At 38.2% G+C, this 21,772-nt stretch overlaps 1 protein-coding gene across 2 annotated transcripts in view; it reads right to left on the bottom strand.

Moving 5' to 3' along the window:
* Positions 1-21,772, bottom strand: part of LOC132197683 (uncharacterized) — a 67,366-nt gene that overhangs the window by 38,281 nt on the left and 7,313 nt on the right. For both annotated transcript variants that reach the window (XM_059621132.1, XM_059621133.1), the window contains exon 2: positions 2,727-2,947. In XM_059621132.1, the coding sequence (XP_059477115.1) occupies positions 2,727-2,947 (221 nt within the window). The remainder of the gene's footprint in view (positions 1-2,726; positions 2,948-21,772) is intronic.

Genomic DNA, 21,772 nt, shown 5'->3' on the forward strand with positions numbered 1-21,772 from the left:
TTAATCAAAAATAATGATTTCGACTGTGTGGCACAGTGGTTAGTGCGCTTGGCTGATAATCTGGAGGCCTAGGGTTCTATCCTGGCCAGGGTCAGGGCTTGAAAAAGTTCTAATTCTGACCGGCTAGTTCACAAGACTACAGAAAATCATAGGAGGTGCATTAATCACTGCGACAGGCAGATTCGGGAGGAATTGCAGGCATTTCGTCTGCAATTTCGGCTATGCTGTCTGGTGTTTTCTGCGGTTTCCATCAGACATTCCAGGCGAATGCCGGCATAGTTCCCATTCATAGGCCGCAGCCGCTCACCTTCCTCATCCTTCAAATTCCCAACAACCAAACCCATCCTATGCTCCTCTCTCCCCGGCCCAGTGGGTCGCAAGGTCACCGTGTTATCGCCCCGAAAGGGGAGAATCCGAGTTATCGGCCCTTGCGATTTAGCAGCCTGTCTGCTACCGCTGGTGCCTTTCCCAAGAGGGATAAACAATTAAAAAAAAAATAAAAAAAAAAAATAATGAATAATGATGTATTGCTTTAACTTTTTTCCCTGGAAAAATGTGGCGGATTTTTCGTCTGTCCAATTTGGTCGACTGAATATTGATCGCACCAAAAATCAAATTCAAAAGAGCGTTATAGCAATCAAAAATAAACAAACAACTCTTTTACTGCCGAATAAAAAATCCAATTTCGCCGTGTAATGATCAACCACAAAGTTGCAGACAAACATGACGGCTCGAGTGGGATATCAACTTTCGGTATAAATTTCGCACTGCACGTCACACAGCAGAGCAGGGCGGCGCGCACAGAGGCGCGTTTGTAAAATTAATGTAGCCGAGGCGTGTTAATCAAGCCGGTTTTAAATTACGTTGGCGGCGGTGCGCAATGAAAATGCACACGGCCGCTTCGAGAGAAGCCGCTAAACTATTTATAAAGTTGATAATGGCGTGTGTGTGAGAGAGAGAGGAGTGCCATGCAGGCGCCGTCCGGATAGGCAACCTGGCAAAGTTGCGGCTCAACCGGAGGAGGCACAACCGACGTGCCATTATTATTAAAGCAGCCGTCCACAGCGATATTCTCGTCGGCGCCAAATGAAATGGGCAGATTTCCTCAAAGTTTCGTATATGCTTTTTATTATCTTTTATACCAGAGAGCAGCTCAACGTATGTAAATGAAATTTGCAAGAACGTATTTTTCAGGAAGAGACAAAAACCTATGTTTTAATTAAGTTTTCTGTGAATGTAAATAATGCAAAATAAATTAAACAATTTATTTCCATAAATTGAATATTAATTTATTGTTTAAAAGTTTTGATGCAACGTAAAGATGGAAAAAAAATAGATTTTTGCCCACAATTTTGCGATTTCATATCACGGCTATTGGAAGTTTATAATATACTTTTCGTCTAAAGCGACAGTTGGTTTTGAATTGAGAAACTAAATTATTGTTAAGCATTTTTTTTCGTTGAAAAAAAATAGATATCTCATTTTAATTCTGTTTTAAATGAATTTTACATGTTAATTTCTTAAGTTTTTTATGAAAAATTGAGAAAAACTTTTTATTCGTTCCCGCACATTCACGTGGCCATTTTGAAGACAGTACAAGTTGCATACCTACAAGGAGAGCTACCCACTTGAAAACGTACCTTGCTTGGTGGCTGCGAGGCCAAAGTATTAAAAGGCGACGTTCGTTCACCTTTCGCAGACGACGAGAGCCGTGCCTGCGATTACGCCAATTTAATTTGTCTCACCGTCCGTGCGCACCCGGAAAGAGCAACCAGCACGGCAGGGAATCTGCCCAGCCGAGTTGTGTGTCTCTTTTTACGCGTCTTTAACACTCAAGAGGGGCTGCTTGCTTCTGCTCAAGTGTAGCTAGGCGCTTCTTTTTATATTCCTGGGGAATATGCTCGCTCTCGTGCATTAACTTATAAAATTTGAAAAGCCGCAAGAGTGGATGGTGACCTGGAAAGACCTCAAGTTACACCAAGAGGACTTTCTTCTTATTTCAAAAGGTGTATATTTTTTTTCTTTCTTCAAGGTAGAAATAACATTACTTGGATCAATTCGGAATCGCGTGCAGTATTTTTAACATTTTATATTCTATACGAAGCACTCATAAGCAATAATTTTGCAGATTACCATAATTACAAATTGGTGGAGGAAGGGAAATTCTTAAATTTATTTGAGCCTTTTTTTATTATTTTTGTCAAACCTCATGTAATCTTATTTGAAAAATTTCAACAGTGTCACTAAATAGGAGCTCTGCTAAAATTCAAAATTTTCAGTAAAATTCCTAGTATTGGGAGAGTGTTTGAAATTTTTTTAACTTTGGTTTTTTTATAATAGGAAAATTATATTTTGTAAATTTTCTTACATAAAATTTAGACGCTTCCAATAAAACTTTTCATTTCCACTTCCAGTTAAAATGTATTAAACTGTTGAAATTAAAATCTCCAACGAAGTATATCCCTAAAATAACCTCCATTCTATCTTCCTTTTTTATCTGTAAAACTTTCTCAATCTTCAGGTGGAAGCTTTTCAGTTTATTTCCCCTACCCGCATGAGAAAGCACGGAGTTGCTTTCCATGTGCAACTCAATTAAAGTATTGCAAAGCATCCACCAATACACCCTACCCCCGCGCTCGAACTTTTATTCGATCGCATCCGAAAACAAAACTTCCGTCGAGAGTTGAGAGGGAAATTGGGGAGGGGATATAAAACTTTGATCTTACCTGCAGATATCCGCCGACGCAAGAAGTCGCGTTCACCAAGGTGCCTACTTTGAATTTCTTGAATTTTATCCTCAAAATCCAATCGCGAGGCGTGCCCCTGTACGAGCGGAATCGATACCAGCACGTCATGGGCTTGCCTTCGTTTATCGAAGTCACCTCGGGACTTGTCACGTCCTCGTAGATTTCCACAGTCTTGTTGCAGTGATCCTTCTTTGGCTCGACTGGAACAGAGAAAGCCCATTTTAAGAGATAATGCTCAGATCCTCCTTGTACGGCATTTCCATCTTGTTATAAAATAAAATAAATTTACGAGGATAAAATGTCTATGCTTCTCACAATCAGTAGATAAAGTAGGAAAAGCTTAAAAAAAGTTAGGCATTTGACAGACTGATTTTTGGAAGCAAAAAAATAATAATAATAATAATTTAAATAAAATTAAAGTTATTTTGTGGTCGCGTTATCCTCAAACAATTTCACTATTTTTACTTCAATTTTATTGCTTCATGAAAATTGAATTCGTTTATTTGAAACATTTTTTCACCTCAAACATTAAATAAATTTTTATTCATTTGAAATTTTTCACTAAACAATGATATTCTTTATCATCAGTTATGTTATTTAATGTAGATTAAAATTAAAACTGATTAATTTATTTTTCTACATTCCTACAAACATTTTCAATACTCTGGAACAACTGTTAACAAATAAACCACCATCCTTATTTTTAGAAACAATTATACAAGGGTTGATTCATGGTGATTTTGGAGATCATTTTCTTTTCTTGTTAATTTTTTTTTAAATTTTGAAACACATATATATTGCATTTCGCTGCAATGTACAATGTTAACTTGAATTCGGTTGGTAGACGTTTTCCTCAAACTCCACTGAAGTGAGAATTATTTAAATAAACCACTCAGATTTTTACAGTGCCACTTCAATAAAACCATCCAACCAAGATCAAGGATAACCTTTCCAAACATTCTGCTTGTTATTATTATAATTAAACCCGTCAAAGTCGCCATAAAACCGTGGCAATTTTCGTCAAGAATCACTCCACTTACGCTACCAGCAATAAAAGCAAATCCAATTTTCTACTGCAAACTCAAAACAAAAACCCCTCAGCGATTCCTCCTATTTTTCCACATGGCCAATGTCTGCCGGCGGGATGAGAATTTTTATGCAAATTGAAAAGAATTACAGAGAGCATGAAAATGGGATTAACATCGACCCGGCCGCGCGCGCTGTGTGCCGCGCGGATACACGCGGAAAACGAAGCAGAATTTCATTAGTGTTATGGCTGGTGTGTTTTCTGTTGTAGCCGGCGCGTGTGTGCGAGCCCGAGTAAGGAAAGAGCGCGCTTTACACGCGAAAAACATTTCCATTATCATCACACCAGGCCGTGGGCGCGCACTTCTCTCTTTTTTTTTTAAATAAACATGCGCCAGGTTTTGTTTACAATTGCGATAAAAAAAGCAGCAGTCCCTCTATTCCGTCGCCTCTCTTTCTCATCCACGAGTTGTTGTTGTTGAATGAAAAGTCGAGCAAAAAGTGAGGCTGCCGTGAATTATTCAAAAGTTGTGCTCGAAATGTGTTCCGATAGAACGGTTCTGTCGGCAAACAGGACTCGCTTTTATTGCACTCAGCCGGAGATGATTGGAAGCAGGTCAATTGGAAGGCGATTGCATTGCAAACAAGCCCAGGCCACACATGCATGCTAGGCCACGGCGCAAATGGGACGCGGCCAACTGCTCAAATGACTTCCTGATTAAAAAAAACCACCCTATGCTGTTGCCCGCCGAGACTCGACTTGTTGTGGAAATTCGGTTTCAACTCCAAGAGAGATCGACTTGAGTAGGTCTCAAGCGGTCCAAATTCGATCTGGTGGAATTTCCATATCCACTCTTAAACCAAAAAGTGTTGTCTGTTTCTTAGCAATTTGATTCCGAGATCAATTCAGTAAAGTGTCACACCCAATAATGTCAATTTTTTGTTGTGTTAATTAAATTTAAATTTTTAACATTTAAATTGGCTACATAATTTTCTGTAATATGACTAAACATTAAATTAATTTTGAATTATTTGAGTACATATGATGTATCTTCCTATGGGCTGAGAAAAATCAATAAACATACTTTCCAATGAAGAGCACAAAGTTGACACTGGAAAATTAATTAATCAAAATAACATCATGTATGTTTGAAATAAACTATGCTACTGTTGGTTTATAAAAAAAATATTTTTGTATAAAGAGAGAAGTTTTCAGGTTTTTATTCAACAATATTAAAATTAAAAAAAAAAAAATAATAATAATAATGATCGTGGAATTCTAGTGTGTACAAGATAATTTTTTTTTTTTACTTAACATGATTACTGTTCTTTACTACCATTTCACAGTTAGCAGACAATCTAACAATAAGAAAACCTAACATTAAAACTTAAAACCTTTTAAAATCCAGAATTTTTCCGTCCGTTTAATATAAGCTTTGGTTAAAAACTGAATTCTCATAGTGGACGTGTTGAAATTTCGCTTGATTAACAAAACTTTACGAGTTTTTTTTTTATCGCAGAGCGTAAACAGTTGCGGATCATGACAATTTCGGCATACTTGCCATTCTATTTCGTTTTCACTTGACCAGACAACCACAACAATATCACAAAGTTTATTTTTGCCCGTATACGAGTCGTTTTTATTTGCACACAAACACACACTCGCAAAAGGTCAAAAGCTGCAGTGGAGCGACGCGAGCGGTCGAGCGCGATAATGTGGCGAATGTGGACGAATGGCCGCCGATATTCATCATCATTTGGTGTCCCGCATTGTTGTTTATTTAGATAAACGTGGTGTGCTGTGCGCGCCCGACTTGCATCATCATCAAACACAGAGACGAATATCTCGTGGCGACCCTCGCCGACCTCTCTCACTTTTGAATGTATATGCGCGGGGTGTGTTGTGTATGTTTTGCTATATTTTCACGAGTACCTGCCTGGCACTGGGCCAAGCCGAATCGATTTTAAAACAGGGTCATCACCGACTGCAGGCCCGCTCGCCTGCCATTATGTGTTTTGTGTGTACACGTTATTCAGCCATTCAGCTGCTTTTTCAATGCCCCGCAGAAAAAAACTTTTCTGCTGCTGCTCTTCGAGCTCGAGGGGCTTTTCAGCAGCGTGTGTGTGATCGAGGCAGCCAGCCGTGCGCCATTGAATGTGTGTTTTTTCGCTTTCCGACGCCGCCACCGCACATTCAATTAGATAAATTGCGAATTCAGAAATGATTCGGAATTTTTTTTTGCTGATTTCTGGTGCTGACGGGCAAATTAATTGGGTTGGTCCGCCTTATTTTAGTAATGGGTGTGCAAATATAAACACAAAGTAAAATTTCGGTCAGCCAAAACAAACACGCGTGCTAATTTCACAGCATGTTTGCCTTGCGTATGTATTCTTCTTGTGCACGTCGTGTTTACCTGAGCGGCAAGACTATAAACAGCCTAACCCTCGGAACTATATATCCATTGTTGATTTAATTGCTTCTGGCCCAGTGAATTTGGATACTGCCACGACTAGCTTAGAGAGGGAAAGCGGTCAAATTACGCAAGTGAGGAAATCCGAGCACCAACTTTACATGCAACATGATATTTGTTCGCTGATTTTGAAAAGAGAAAATAACACGGCACATGGCGCCAACCCTTGAGCTATAAATTGTTTATAAATATACCATGGATGACGTTTGTATAGTTGTGTACGATTATTTGAAAGCGGATAATCTAAATTAAAATTGTCCTCTTTAATAATGTTGAAATATTTTTTTTTTATACATCCAGAAATTTTCAAAAATTTGGTACATATAACTTGCGTGCTCCATGAGATAAATTATGAAATTTACAATATAAGTGTTACGATGAAATTTATTTAATTAAGCTGATTAAACAGAAATAACAATTGAATATGTACACAAAACACATAACTCAAAATTAATTATATTGCAAAAAATTATTTAAATTTAAACAATATCATAATGATTAAATTCAATTATTCTTTAATTTTAAGGCCGGTCAAACCAATCATTGTATTGCCTTCTTTACCCACTTTAAAATTAAAGTTTTGGATGAAATATATAAATTAAAATAAAATTTTTTGAGAAGGTAGAATCGCATAATAAGTGATTTATAATTTTAGGTAAATATTACAATTTTCTTGTTTTAGGGGGGGTCAAAATGTATTATTTGGAGGAACAAAAAAAATCTAGAAGCAATATCGGAGAAAAGAAATCAAAAAATTTATATGCATTTTCTTAAATAATAATAACTTCTTAACTGCATTTTTACAAATAAATATCATTTACTTACAAGTAAAAATTGCAAAATAACATAATTTTCAAAGCATGTTCAACCTGCTTTAATAAATAAACAGGAAGAATGGAACTCAATCTCAAAAAGTTAACCAGATCTCCGCCCTTTTGCTTTTGTTTCTGGCACAATCACAAGGGTTCAAAATTGCAGCCAGCTATGGCCTCATCCACTGTCCTCCCTAACGTGAAGTAGTTAGGCATTCTTCATGTGTTGAGAGAGAAAACAGAGAGTGGTAAGAACAGGGACGGTTAATAAAAGGTCGTCAGAAACCTAGGCCGCACTCGAATGAATAGTGAATGCTCGTAATCACACCAGCGGCACTAGATTCTCTCCAAGGGTCGGCCGTCATTCTGCTCCTCGCAACACCAGCGCGTCTCTCTCAATTACAGGCAACACCTCACCCATCCACCCACTCTGCTCAAATATTCGCCCGTGCATTATTTACGGCTCGTCTGCCAGTGTCAGCTCGGCCCGCGTCGAAAGAGCTCTTGAACTTCAACTCGACCCCTTCGGCAAGTACAAATACGTACTACACAAATTGTTCAAACACAATTTCACTAGAGCAAATAAATAAGCTTAAATAAATAAAATTTTATTAATGTTGACTCTTGCAAGTGACACACGAATTGGATTGTTTTGTTGAAAAAAGGCATGATGATGATATTAATTCAGATGAATTTCTTTAAATAAAATTTACCTTGAATCTTTAAATATAATAACGCTAGTGATCTTTTTTTAAATCAATTTATTTCATTTTGCAAGTAATACGGTTAAAACAATGCATGTTGTATATTTTTAAATCCAAATAATTAAACTAATTCTAACATGTATCCAAACTTGCGCAATATTTTCAATAGAAAATACTCTTTAAAAATGGTAATTACCCCTCGATAACAACTTTTTATTTAAGATAAAATTGAGAATATATAATATAACCATTTTAGTACGTTTAATCTATAATTTAACACTTCCAAATGAAGACATAGCAAGACTCTCCCTCGTGGAAGGAAGCAGCAGATTGTCCTCACTCAACAGACATAATTAATTCATTAATATACTCGTTGGACACACAATGGCGAAAGTTTGGCGCCATTATTCCGCTTACTAAATCCGCCCAAAGTCCCCTATATTCTCGCTCCAACAGTTCCAATTTCGCAGCGGGGGGGTCATCGTGCGGGACCACTTATGCAACACCACATGAATTCCGTGGCTGGAAAATGTATTTTCGCCCTTGAATAAACTATCCGGGATGAGTGTGTCTTCTTCTTTCAAAGCGGTCGTTCGCATATATTCTAAAAGCACTGGCCGAGCGAGTTGAGAGAGAGAAAGTAGAAAACTTTGTCAAACCGGCAGCAAGCGGCTCCGATTCCCAGCACTTAACTTCAAGTATAGTGCGGGCCTGTGAGCTGAAAAGACTGCCTGCGCCGCCTATGAATATTCATTCTAGAGAAGCTCCGAAGGGGATGCGGAGGCGAGAGAGTTGCCTACTTTCCACGGTGATAACCATTTTTCCGCACCACCGTGTCCTCAACCACTTCAGCTTAATACATTTTCGCCCGCTCCTTCTCGCCAGAATTTTCACTTTGCAGCGAGTTGAGGTGAATAATTTATCGCCAAATCTCGCGGGACCTCGCGTTTTTCCTTGATGGCGGATAATTGATTCACATTTAAAGACGGAGGGTTATTGGATTTGCGGCGCAGATAGATTTTCGGGTGTGTATCAACGGCTGCAGGATTTTCATTAAGACGTTTAAAACTTCATTATATTATTTATACAAATATTACCTCACCTATTAAAAATTTATTTCTAAGAAAGGTTTTTTAAAAATAACTTGAATATCACCAGGAAATTTTGTAAAATTTCTTGCAAATCTCATTTAAATAGAATTAAAAAGTCACTTTTTAACAGCAAATCTTATTCCTTCTCTAAATTCATTTGATAAATAATGAATTTACGTATTTTTGGGACGTAACGAACCATTTAAAATTTTAAATTTTATCTTAAGAAATAATAAGACCCACTTTAATTAGGTTTGACTGATTAACTGTGGCAAATTTTGTCATGAAAGACCTAAGGATTCTTTCGTGCGTAATAGTCAATTCATTTCGTACAGAATGAAAAGGAAGAGAGCGGAAGCTATAAGAGGATTTAATTCCTCATTATTCTTCCATCTCTTGAATTGAACTCCTCACAGAGTGCGTGCCTAATAAGATTACAAGAAAAGCTCCTTGGCTGCGAGCAAATCTCTCCGCTGGGCTTCAGCCCCAAAATTCTGAGAGCTCATTTCCAGTTCCAAAACGAAATTCAACACCAAAGATTTTTTCTCGTCAGAATCGAATTTCACTCGTCTGGCTCAATTTTAGGAAGCAACCAAATCAGAATTTCCTTGGCATGGAAAATCAGCTGCCCGCCTGCAAAAGTTTTATTTTCGGAACGGTTACTCGCTCGTTTGGAAAACTCAAACAAAGCGTGATGTGGGTTGGTTTGTTGCCCTCTGAAAAAACAAGAGTCGCCTCCGCCAGCTAACAAACAACCACCCTCAGTCCATCTCCCTTACACTCGCTATGTATCGCGCCCAGCCAAAAGTTCCACTTTTCGAGCAAGCACGCAAAAAATCGCAATTGCCACTTCGCCACAATTTCGCATTCATTGAATTTCGCTGGCCGGCCAAGGGTTGGTGGCACACGGTAATTTATTTCCCACTGCTGGCAAAAACAGCTCGGCCGACGCAGCAAAAATAACGAGCAACATTTGAGGTAAAACTTTCACGTGCAGGCGAAACCGGAATTTATGTAGCGAGAATAAATATAATAAATGACTTGATATTATGGTTAGAACGGGTTAACGGCCGCTTAAAAATTGTATCTTTATTTATGTTCTACCAAACGATAAATCATCTTCAGTTAAAAGATTTATTAACTGCAACTTCAAGGTATAGCCATGAGAGTTTCGTTGGACTCCAGAAACGGTAGAAAAAAAATTGAAAATTAAAACTGCTCGCGCGCTATTTTACATTTATGTTTGTGAACTAGTGAGATTTAATATTTTGGCAGTTTATTAGTTTGAATTTATGTCTTCATGTTATAAATTTTTCTTCTGATTTATGATAGAGCCTGAATCGCGTATAATAACAGTTTGAAAATCAAATTAACGTTAAAATTTGTCATCATTTTTATAACTTTTCATTTTATAATTTGATATATAAATATTTGATACTAATTTCCTAGCATTTAACTAGACCAATTGTCAACAAATCAACCTTTTAGTGCAATTTAATTGAAGGATAAACCCGATTTTGAAACCATCTAATTATAGAGGCGCTGATATTGTAAAACCAACAAAGATAAAACACAAATGATTAATTAAATAGTTGATTATTTAATTGCAAAAAGCCAAATTACATCAAATAAATTAGAGCCCAGAAATCAAAAGGTCAAACTACTAAAACTGCAAAAGCAATTAACCAGGTTTATTATTTTTAGGGCCGGGCCGGCTCGGGTGGTTTTGCAAAGTTATGGTGGAGCGGCCAATGAATAATAATATACGGCCTTATTATTATTACGTACGGCCGACGGAGTGGTGTGTGTGTGTACACAGGCAGCGAAATAGCGATGCATCTTGTCGTGGAGAACGTGTTCGCTCTCTGAGCCTCATCGACCCATTTTCCTTATCGACCAGCCCTCTTCGCCGCCAGACGACAAAGAGCGCGCCCCTTTCTTTCTTTCTTTGCCACACATTTTTTCCCTCTCGGCTCCATGAAAATGTCAGAGCCACTCCAAATAATGAGTTCGGACTGCGCTTAATTGGCGCCGAAGTCATCTTGCCTGCTTTATTTTGTGATACTCGCGCGATTTGCCTTTCTCTCTCTCCCTCTGCTCGCGGGCTATCTGCTTTTTCAGCGAGCGCGCCTGCCCGAGCATGAGAAATGAAAAAGGTCAAGAGCAACGAGAACATCTCTCTCTTTTCATCTGCTGCCTTTCTTTCATTCTTTACTTTTCAGCGCTTTTGATGAGAGACGCACTCAAGATTCATGCATCGCTGGCTTCTCCAATTCGACACTGCATGCGCTGCGTGCCTCATCGCCAAGTTAAATCAGGCAAAAATCCGGATTTTCGACAGCAGAATCCACGAATGGAATATTAAATTCCACGCACATCCTAATGCTCAGAAAAAACCCCGCTAAATTGCAAAGTGAAGTAAGGTTGACACACACAAAAATAATATAAAAAAATTCTTATCTGCAATAAATTTTGTTTCTCTTTGATTTTTTTTTACGTTTTTAGGTTTTAATTTCATATTCTTTTCGCTCACATTCTGAAATCTATATCAAATTAAGAATTAAGTAATATACAAATTGAATTTATTAAACTTTTTTAAATGATTTCATTCTGGTGCAGATATTTTAAGAGTATTACTTTCCTCCCCTATACTCATAAAATATTCAAAAAATGTCATACTTGAGTTACTAATTTATTATTAGGAAATGCATTAAATTTCTTGTATCATTTATTTAGATGAATTTGTTTGATTTATATTATTATTTGTTTTTTCAGCAATTAAATTCCTATATTATTTTGTCTGAATTTTATGATTTTAAAGTTTCAGAAAATGTCTATAAAAAAATTACAAAAATGAAACCCGTGTAATATTTATTGTTATTTCTATTTTTTTCACAATGTACTTAATTTTGGGAATTCAGCTAACGGTTGATATTTTGAAACATTGAAAATGAAAAAAAGGCTTAACTTACCACAAAGGATTCCAACAAGAATAATTGTGTAGCATAAATATTAAAAAAAGCAGATGAGATTTTAAGACGAAAAGTCCTTTTTGAAATCAACTACGGGACTCCAAACTAATTTTCCAATGGAAAAATGTTTTCCTTTTTATGTGAAATTCAAAATAACTAATCCGACACCGTTCAATAAACAACCGAAAAAGCTTTTCAAAAGCGTATGGCAGAAGCTCCAATTTTGGCCACGTCTGCATAAAATGAACACGCGCGCGTAGTGGAAAATTAAGGAGCTTATTTCCATTAAATAATGCTGGTCCGTGTATGTTGAATTTTTTGGTTCGGCACAACAAGCCAGCGAAAAAGCAAGCCGCTTTTGATGTGAATAATAGAGCCTCTCTAGCGGTCCAGCCTTTGATCGTTCGGTATACACGTGGATCAGAGTAGCACGCGCAAAGAACGAAAATTTTCAATAAACTGCTCACCGCAAAAATTTCATTAAAAAGTTTCCCGCTTTGATGGCCGACATTCAGACGGAACGAGCCGCAGCCAGAGCGGAGAGGTGCTACCGCTTTTTGCCGTGAGCCCGTCAAAGTTTTATTTAGCTGGCAAAAGAGAGAGAGAGAGGGAGCTCGGCGCTCCTACTAAATTACCGCCGCTGCAAAATGTACACCTGTGCTTCTCATTTACAAACAAATGAAAAATACATACATACATACATAATATTCCCAACCAGCCGCACACACAAATTCATGAATATTCTCGGTCGGAAACACACATACACGCCTGGGATGACAACGCACCGAGTTCGACCGGGCGGGGCAGTAAAAATTTCATCACGATGCTGCTGCATGTATATGCATAAAAGCAGGGACGTGCGCTTGATAGAGCAGCGCGTTTTATGGCGAATAAAGCTTAATTCCCGGAGAACTAATGCGGTGCATCAAAGAGCATAAAAGTGCGGATCGATCGGTTTTGTTTCATGGCTGGTAACGGCCCATTCTAGGGTGGACTGCCACTTTATTGGTTTTTTGATTGACAAGTAGTGCCGATAACCGAACCGAAAATCGTTTCCGCGCTCCATTTCGGAGCAGAGCACCATTGGACGGGAAATCATCACCATTTCTCTCTTTCAAGTTTAGTTGGTTGCTATTAAGACAGCTTTGTGTTCCAAAGCAAGTTATAGGCTATGGTAAAATGTATTTTATTGAATTTAATTGAAAGTTATTTAATTCATTTTAATAAAAACAATGGAGTGAGTTTAATTCATACTCTTTTACCCCTTTTACCTAACTTCATAATTCATACTTACTTTTTTCACTAAGCAAAAAATTTAAAATATCAGCGTCAAGTATCGATTAATAATTTAGAATGCAAGAGACAATATCCAGGGACGGGAAGAACCCCTCAAACCTGCGAGAGAAAGACAATTCTTCCGTCTCCGTTCCAAACTATCTACAAGCGATTATGCTGCTGATAGGTTTTCTAATCCACTTTGCCGTCCTGCATTTTGGTCATTACGAGCAAGCAGGAAGCTTTAGGGTTTGCCTCCAGCACCTGATCTCTATCGACTCCGGAACTCGGTGTCCTTATGCTGAAGGCTGGGGGACGCACAAAAGACGGTACCCGTGATCAATAAATTAACAATCCCTAAAGTTGGTCGATAATTTCGCCTTAATGCTGCACAAAAGAGGAGTAATTATTATGTATCAAAAATCTCGTCTCAAGCCTCCATTTAGGCGTAATTTAACAAAATCGAAAACTGAAATCTAATCTTAGAATATATATAAATATCAAATATAAATAATAAAATAAAAAAAAAAATTGGTATAATAAAAATCTATAATTTTTAAAATTTTTATTATTTCAAAACAAATTAGTTTTAAACTCTTAATATGCCATCGATATATCTTATTAAAAAAAGTTTCTGTCGTGTCTGTTTCAATCTTAATTACACAAGATCGTTAGAGTGGGGATTAGTAGCAAGAAAGACGCTTTCCGCTCTCCAAAGATGCAAGTCAGACGTTCGTGAGGCGCGTTTCTGGCGAGTGTGATTTTGCGTATTCAGACCTCAGTCGTGCTTACTCGGCACAAGTGAAATGATGCGGTCGGAGAAATACAGGGCTAGAGAGAGAATTCCTCTCTCTCTCTATCTCTTCCATCTCTGACTGACTCGGCAAGTGAACGCAGCAGCGGCAAGGAAGGAGCTCATTGCGAGAGGAATTCTGCATCTACAGCACTCAAGTGTGAAATTAGACTGGCCCCCACCAGTACGTTCTCCAGCAGCACAGTCAGTGAGACGCGGCGAGAACACACAATTCACAGACATTAGCGTTTCGCATGGCCCGAATTTAATGCAGTGCCGCGCCCACCTCTGATACACGACTAATGAAATCAGGGCGACGCCAAATGGAAATGAATGCGGTTGCCGTCGTATAGACTCGACTTCAATTTCGCTCCCAAAACTAATTGTTTCTAGCTGCGGCTGACAATGTGTGAGTGAATGTGCCTGATTCTGTCTGCCGCCTCTTCTCCTGCTTCCAACCCGTCCGAGGCACACCACTTCAATTTGTGAAATTCCGATTACGGCCGATGGGCGATACGGCAGCGCCGTATATATGCAAGAGGAGCTGTGGAGTAGACGGATCAAAAAAAAATACCTATCAGTTCATGTCGACTATAACATTCTGAATCATGTGATTTTCAGATACCACCCATATTCCTTGCTTTTGTAGAGCATTGAAGAGAAACAACATTTTTAAATGGCCTGTTAACAAAAAAAACATAATTTTTCAGGCGTTGATAAAATACCAGAGGGTTAAGTGGTTTTTTCTGCTTTTTTATAAATAAACCTTTTGCAAATCGAAAAACACCTGGAAAATATAGCTGAATTTCACAAAATCAAAAGACGCGAGCTGAAGAATATAGAAAACGTGGATTTTTTTTTCAAATTTTCAGCCATTGCAGCATTTCAAGATTTGACCAAAAATCCATAACTGAATCGCCTAAAAAATTCAAATTTGTTAATAGCCATAGTAAATTCATAATGTAAGTGCTCTTGTTTATACAATTATAATTTAAACTATTATTTTAGATTATTTATTATTTTCAGTCACGAACAAATTTTTATAACCAATCTAGGCTGCATCTCCGCAACACTTTAAAATGAAAATTAAATTCAAATGGAGATTGAATAAAGTTTAATATTTTCATTAAGTTTAACGGATGACTTAAATAGTGTCTTATTTCATATGGATAGGGGAATAAGCCCTAGTAAATACTGCAATTCTTACTTAAAATAGTATCATTGTCATTTTCTCCATAGTTCTACTTATCTCAGATTCACACTTTCTTCCTCCGCACCGGATACTTGGTAAATCAACGCCTTTCACTTGAAAGTTTCTGCACAGCGCACGCCAACAAAAGCAGCATTTTTTGCTCTTATTTATAATCATATTATCTCCTCCATTCAAAAACGACCACGAACAAACGAACGCGCTTTATTTGCGCAAGGGTAATTTATGTGGGTGTTATCTGGAATCTCCTCATCTCCGCCAAACAGCCAGCCAGCAGCCAACGGAATTGTAAATGATGTTCTCAAGACACATAAGTTGTCTGCGGTTGGTTCTTATTACGGGGGAGCGTGCGGGCGGAGGGGTTGGAAAGAGGTTATCTTGGCGTATCCCCCGCCCGCTACGGGCCTTGTTTGCTCTGCTAAAGACTTGGCTAGTGTGTCGCCACTTCTCGCTGTGTATTACACGGTCTTGGCCAAGGTTTTTGCCCTCGTTTTTTTTCTTCCTGCCTGCCCTGCTCTCTCAGCAAACATGCTTTGAGGTGGATAAAGCACGTGCAGCTCGAGAACACGGACGCTGCTGCTGGTTTGAGCTTGTTTGCCGAGCTGCTGCTGCTTGTTTGTGCGAATTTGCCACCGCGCCTTTAATTAAGAGAATCGGTCGCGCTGCAACTGACGCTGCGCTGCGTGCACTCGTCTTGTTAACGTCGTTAGTTGATGCACGAGTTGTCGCGAACCACAGCCTGTGAACGAAAAGTGGTTTCACGCTATATGCAACGTCAAAGGAATCGATCTCGAGCCTTGTTTTTATTCAACGTTCTCCACTTTTAAACGCGACAGGCGATATTATGCAACCTGCTCGGCAGGAACGTCGCCCAGGTTGCATCACAGAAATATAGCACGATAATGGCTTTTTATGAAAACAGATAGTGCACAGACGCAATATAACAAATTTTATTTAAAATTAGAAACAAATATTCTAGCTGCATTAATTTAAATTATATAATACTAACGTATTGGCATTACCTTTTGTAGAATTATTACATATCATTCATATTGGTAACTATTTTTGAGATTCAATCAAATTTCAAAAATCAATTTATTTTAAATAATTTTTATACCTAATGACAGTCTATACATTTTTGATTCATCAATTTATCAAATTTATTCCATACTCCTGGAAAAATTTCAAAAATATTTTATAATATATCAATTTCCAGTAGAATGCCTCCAATTATCTTATCAATAAATTAACGCTGCAGTGACTAAACGTTTTAGCAATCATACAGAAAAATTGAATTTTCTTAACGTTACCTCTTTGCCATTTTAGTAAACTCAACATAATCCCCACTCAATTAAACTTGTCGAAGGAGCGTCGCAGTTTACCCTCGCTCAAAAGTTTGATTGAAAGCGCGCCGACGCACACATAAGTGAAATTCAGTTGCTGATAATTGACTGACTTTCCCAACTCACTCCTGCAGAGAATTTCCGTTGACTCTGGCACAATTAACGAGGGCGAATGTTGCAAGAGTCTGCCAGAATAATGAAGTCGCCGGGAGTGTGTTGTGCGACAAACTTTTAATTTGGAGCCATTCAATCTTGTTAGAATGGCAAACGGGCCCAAGTTTGCAGTTGAATGAATATTTGCGTGGGGGACATTTATTTATTTTCAGAAGGAAAGGAAACATAAAGAAAGAAGTCGCCGCCTTCGGAGCAGTCGACTGTTACTTTGAATAAAGGGGCATGCACACAGCAGCTTATTGACCATGTGCCTTGCGTCGAGTGGGCGCGCAATCGAAAGAAAAACAGACACGATATATTATGTGCTCCACTCATTTCAAATGCCAAGGGCAAAAAAGCGTGCCGCCCAAGGGATGATCGATAGAAAAAAAACATTGAATATTTTCCTTCTGCTGCTGAATATTTCATAATGGTGCCTGTTCTTGTTTTTTCCGTGTTCCACATGGCTTCTCATCGATTTACTGACTTAAAAATTAATTGCCATGAGTTTATGATTTGATGAATTAATTGGTTTTATTAATGAAAGCGTGGTTAATAAAAGACAAAAATTACCAGTAATATTTTTCTACGGCTATTTTCATATTTAAATCACTGATTTATAAGTTTTAAGTAGTGTTGTAATCATAAAATATTAGCAGTTTATATTAATGTAAATAATTTATTACTTTTGACTTTTTTTAATCTGAACTTTCTAATTAGTTGTTGTAGTAGAACTAAAACAAAAAAGGTAATCGCGATAAATAAATTTTGAGAATTGATAATAAAGTAAAAAAGGTATATCTCCAAAATCAACTTGGAGGTACTAATTGTAAGATGAAAGTACTGAGGGCGATTGTAAAACAAAATCCGACCCTCGCTATGGTATAAATTTTCATTTTTTTTATTATTATTTTTTTTCTGATTACCTTACCCTAAAGTATATATCCTTGCCAATATGTCTTCCTATTTTTAGCTGTAAGCGGCTGGCAGAGCGTGTCATCAAAGTAATCAGAACTTCCACTAACAAATTTCGCTCAATTAAGACATAATTACAGAGCACAGCATGAAAGACTTGTGTTGCAGCGTATTAAGTTTCAATCGCGTCAGCAACTTGTTTAAAGTTCTGCTCGCTGAATGAACCTACAAAAGTCCCGGAGCAAAGCAATTCACAGCATCAACTCGTATGTAGTGCGGTCAAGAAGTTTGTCATGCCAGCAAACTTCCGCTTGTGCAAGTTATTCACTTAGATGCACGCTTAATTTAATGAATCGAAGCTTCGGCCGCCCACGCTTCTCTGACTCTGCTTCTTGAGACCGACAGGAAGAAGCGAAAAAGAGATACAGAGCAGTGTTACTCTTTTTTCCCTGCGGCATTTGATCGGAGGAAGGAAAAAATCCTCTGGTGCTGGCTAAACTCGATTGGTGAAACGGTCGGATGGTCGGCTCGGATAATAAATTTTGCCGTTTTAGAGCACGATTGTGATATATTTATATGTTTGTGCTGCGGAGCCATAAAGCGTGCTCATCGCGTTTGATTCATTCTCCTTGAGGGCCTCGTTTTTCATAGGCCCTCTTTCCCGACGCAACCGAGCAACCAACGAACCGCGCCGCGTGTATTTGCAGTTCGTTAGTTTCGCGAATTCCATTAGCTGGATTGGACAAATTGGCGTGGCTAACTTCATCAAATTTGGGACGGATCGAAATTGCGGCTGTCAACAAAGTTTGCTGCTCTGGGAATTGTCCTTTGTTGAGGCTACTGTAAATATTACGTTTTTTCCGGTATTTGTGGTTGTTTGCAAAATTTTAAAATTTGAACCGAGTTTTAAAAAATGGCAGTAATGAGCAATATTTCAAAAGAGAACGAGCCCATTAAATTACCCCACCCGCCGCTTTTGTACCTCGCTTTGGCTAAATTACGAAAATTTGAAAAGAGTGCAAGGTCGGTCAGACTCTCGTTTGTCCATTAATTAACAGAGCAAATGCGGTGCTTGTATAAAAATGGGAGCGGAGTGAAAATTATGTCCGGGCTGTTAGCGGAATTCAAGTGGGGCTGCGGCAGTCCGACGAGAGGCTGAAGGCGGCGTTTCGGTGCTCTAATGGCATGGACCACAATGCAGCTCATTAGAGCTCCAAATTAGCAGCCAGCGCGCGTTAGGATTACAATTAGTTCCCTTACAAACGTCAAATATATTATGGGCTATGTGCTGAGTAACGTGAGATAATCCACAGCACTTTCAAAGTATAAAATTGAAAAATTAAATTTTAAATATAATTTGAAAATATGACTTTTCTGCCTGCTAGTGATTTATTATTTAATTGAAGAAAAATTAGTTAATCAAAAATTTTTTTAAAGAAATCAATTAACTAAAATTTTTTTAATCATGGTTAATGAAATTGATGCATACAATTACAATGCATTTCAAGCTGTTTGAACACTAACAACTTATTTTAATTTCTAGTACATTCTCATATTGTGAAATAATAAGTACAAAACTCCCAACAAATTTGGATATTGCATTATTGAAGACTTGTTTGACAATTCGCGGGGCGAACGGAGACGTTCGCTGATGGAACCGGCAGTTCCAACTCGCTTTCGCATTCGTCTTATTCGAGCCGCCGTCAGACACATGTTGGCAGTAAAAAACAGGAAAAGAAGGAACACGCTGGCAAACTCAAGTGCTTTCAATTCTGCGGATGTGAAAGTTGACAATAAATCTGAGCAGCGTGTGCAGCTTCGCCTGCTGCTGCTTTCACGTCAGCGCGCGCGCCGAGGCGGTCTGTCGCTTTTTCCATTCCAATATTCGAGAGATGATTAGGAATTCCGCGTCTGTTGTATCCCCGTCTTGTCACATAAATATTCTCAACGTGAAACAAAAAAAAGATCCCCCCGTTCTCTTTCAACTGCAGCTTCCAAGAAGAAACACATATAAAGACAGACAAACACAGACAAACTTCGCCGGCAAGAAATAAATTCTCACATGCATACAGTGTGTGTAGGGAAACTTGTGTCGGGGTACACAATTTGCAACATCAGTTGCAGAAATGTCGGTCGACTTGACTAAAAAAGCGGCTATCTATATACAGTATGGAACAACAAATCGTTAAAGTTGCAAATAATGCTGCTGAACGGGCAAACTTTCTTTCGCCTTGTGCGACAAATAGAAACTTTCGAGGGAATAGAACTTTTCGCTCTGTTTTTACTTCAGCTCAATATCCTTGAATTTTTCTGCTCTGCTGCTTTGTGTTGCGTAACACGGACTTCCATTGGTAATTGAAATACAAAAAGGGTGTTGTGACAGGCATTCGCAAACTTGGCTGAGTGCTGTTTGATTTTTTAAAGCTGTACTCTCAACTTTGTCATTTCGGGGCTTTGGGGAAAAACAAGAAATGGAAAACTTCTGCTATATTTATGCAATGCTTTTCTTGATATTTTTTGCTACAGTGAAAGCTTTCTTTTAGCTGAAGAGGACGGAAGTATACGATCTACTAGTGTTGCAAAATTTTTCTTGCCATTCAATAATATTCCAACATGTAAAATTATTAAAAAAATAAAAAATAAAAAAAATAAAACAGATAACTGACAATATAAAATTACACTTTGATTTTTAATATCATCTAAAAGAAGTTTAAGGATTTTTAATTTTTTTTTTTAAAGTATATTTATTTGAAAAGAAATTACAAGTCCGGCCAACTCCAGTCGGAGTTATCGGCCGGTGCTTATGCGACTAATTGTAAAGCGCAAGGCTGAAAGCCAAGCACTTCAGCTCTATTTACATATTTTTATATGCGAGTTTTTACAAAATAAATATAAGAATAAAATAAAAATAAGAAAATCATTAAGCTCTGACTAGAAAAAATATTTTACCATTTGATATACAAAATTTTAACAGAGATCCTTTATCATTATTAATAAAGTCATTATATTTTATGAATCGTCCACCAAATGTAGCTACCAATGTGTATAAGTATTTTGTCGTAATTGCTGTCCTCTCAATGCTTTTTGATCTCCATTCATCAAAGGATGAAAAACGTCCGTCTATTTAGACCGGCAAAAAGCAGCAGGCAAATTACGGCAGACCAAAATGCAGACACGTCGGGATGCAAAAAAAATCTATTAAAAGCCACCCGCATGGCATTGAAAAGAAATGCATCATCTCCGGCCCCTTCGTTTGGGTGCCGCAAAAGGCGCAAGAACAAAAAAGCGGCTGGCAAGCAAGTCAACCCTGAATGCGAAAAGATGAGCCTCCGTTTTTGCTTGTTGGCAACACTTGTGGTCCTTTTTTGTGCCAGCCCAAGCCGAACGAACGGAATATACCCTTTTCTTTCTCTCGCTTTCGTTCGTTCGCTCGCTCGCTGGATTTACAAAGAAAGTTTATGCTGGTTATTTCACTTAACTGGCGTTTGTGCCAGTCTGCCGCCCGCCGCCATTTGGGCAAAACGAATTTGCTGTGAATGGAGCACGCGCGCGGCGAAAGATTATCATGATCAAAGCGAATTCCACGGCCGCTCTCTTCCCACTCTCACCTGCTCTTTTGTGCCAGGGGATAAAGTTTCGCGGTGAGTGACAACAGCAGTTTGCTGCTGGCTGGATTCCTTACGCACTTGAAAACAACTTGAAAAAATCCATCCGAAATTCCCGGAGAACAAAAACACGACCACTCTTGCAAGTTTGTATTTCAAACAATGCTTGTGACTCTTGAATTGTATTCAGAGAAGACAAGAACGAAGGCACGCTGAAGTGGTGGGGTTTTTTCTGCGAACCTTTTTTCTGCAGAAAATTGATAAGAGCCTGAACATAAGTTTGGAGCATATAAAATTTAATCAATAAATTACTATTTGCTTGGGAATTGAAAAAGTTGTCTGATTTAAATTCATCAAATATTTTACTTCAAAGGAAGCTAATATCACGAGAAGTTTAAGTTTTTGCACAACCTTTTGCAAAAACCAGGCCAAGATGATGACTCGCAAACAATTGCTGGTAAACACAATAGCAAAAAGAGCTGTGGGCGTCTTTTCTGATAATAATAAAGAATTTAAGTTTCTTTAACTGACTTTTTGCTTGGCATGACGCTTAAAGCCGACGAGTCATTAAAAACACAAGGCGGCAAAGTTTCCTGACGAGAGACTTCAAACGAGCGCCGCTTCAAATTGAGCTCTTTATCTTTCCTACTCCTCC

Source organism: Neocloeon triangulifer, unplaced genomic scaffold (genome assembly GCF_031216515.1).
Source record: "Neocloeon triangulifer isolate White Clay Creek 2 clone unplaced genomic scaffold, ASM3121651v1 ptg000012l, whole genome shotgun sequence".
NCBI lineage: Eukaryota > Metazoa > Arthropoda > Insecta > Ephemeroptera > Baetidae > Neocloeon > Neocloeon triangulifer.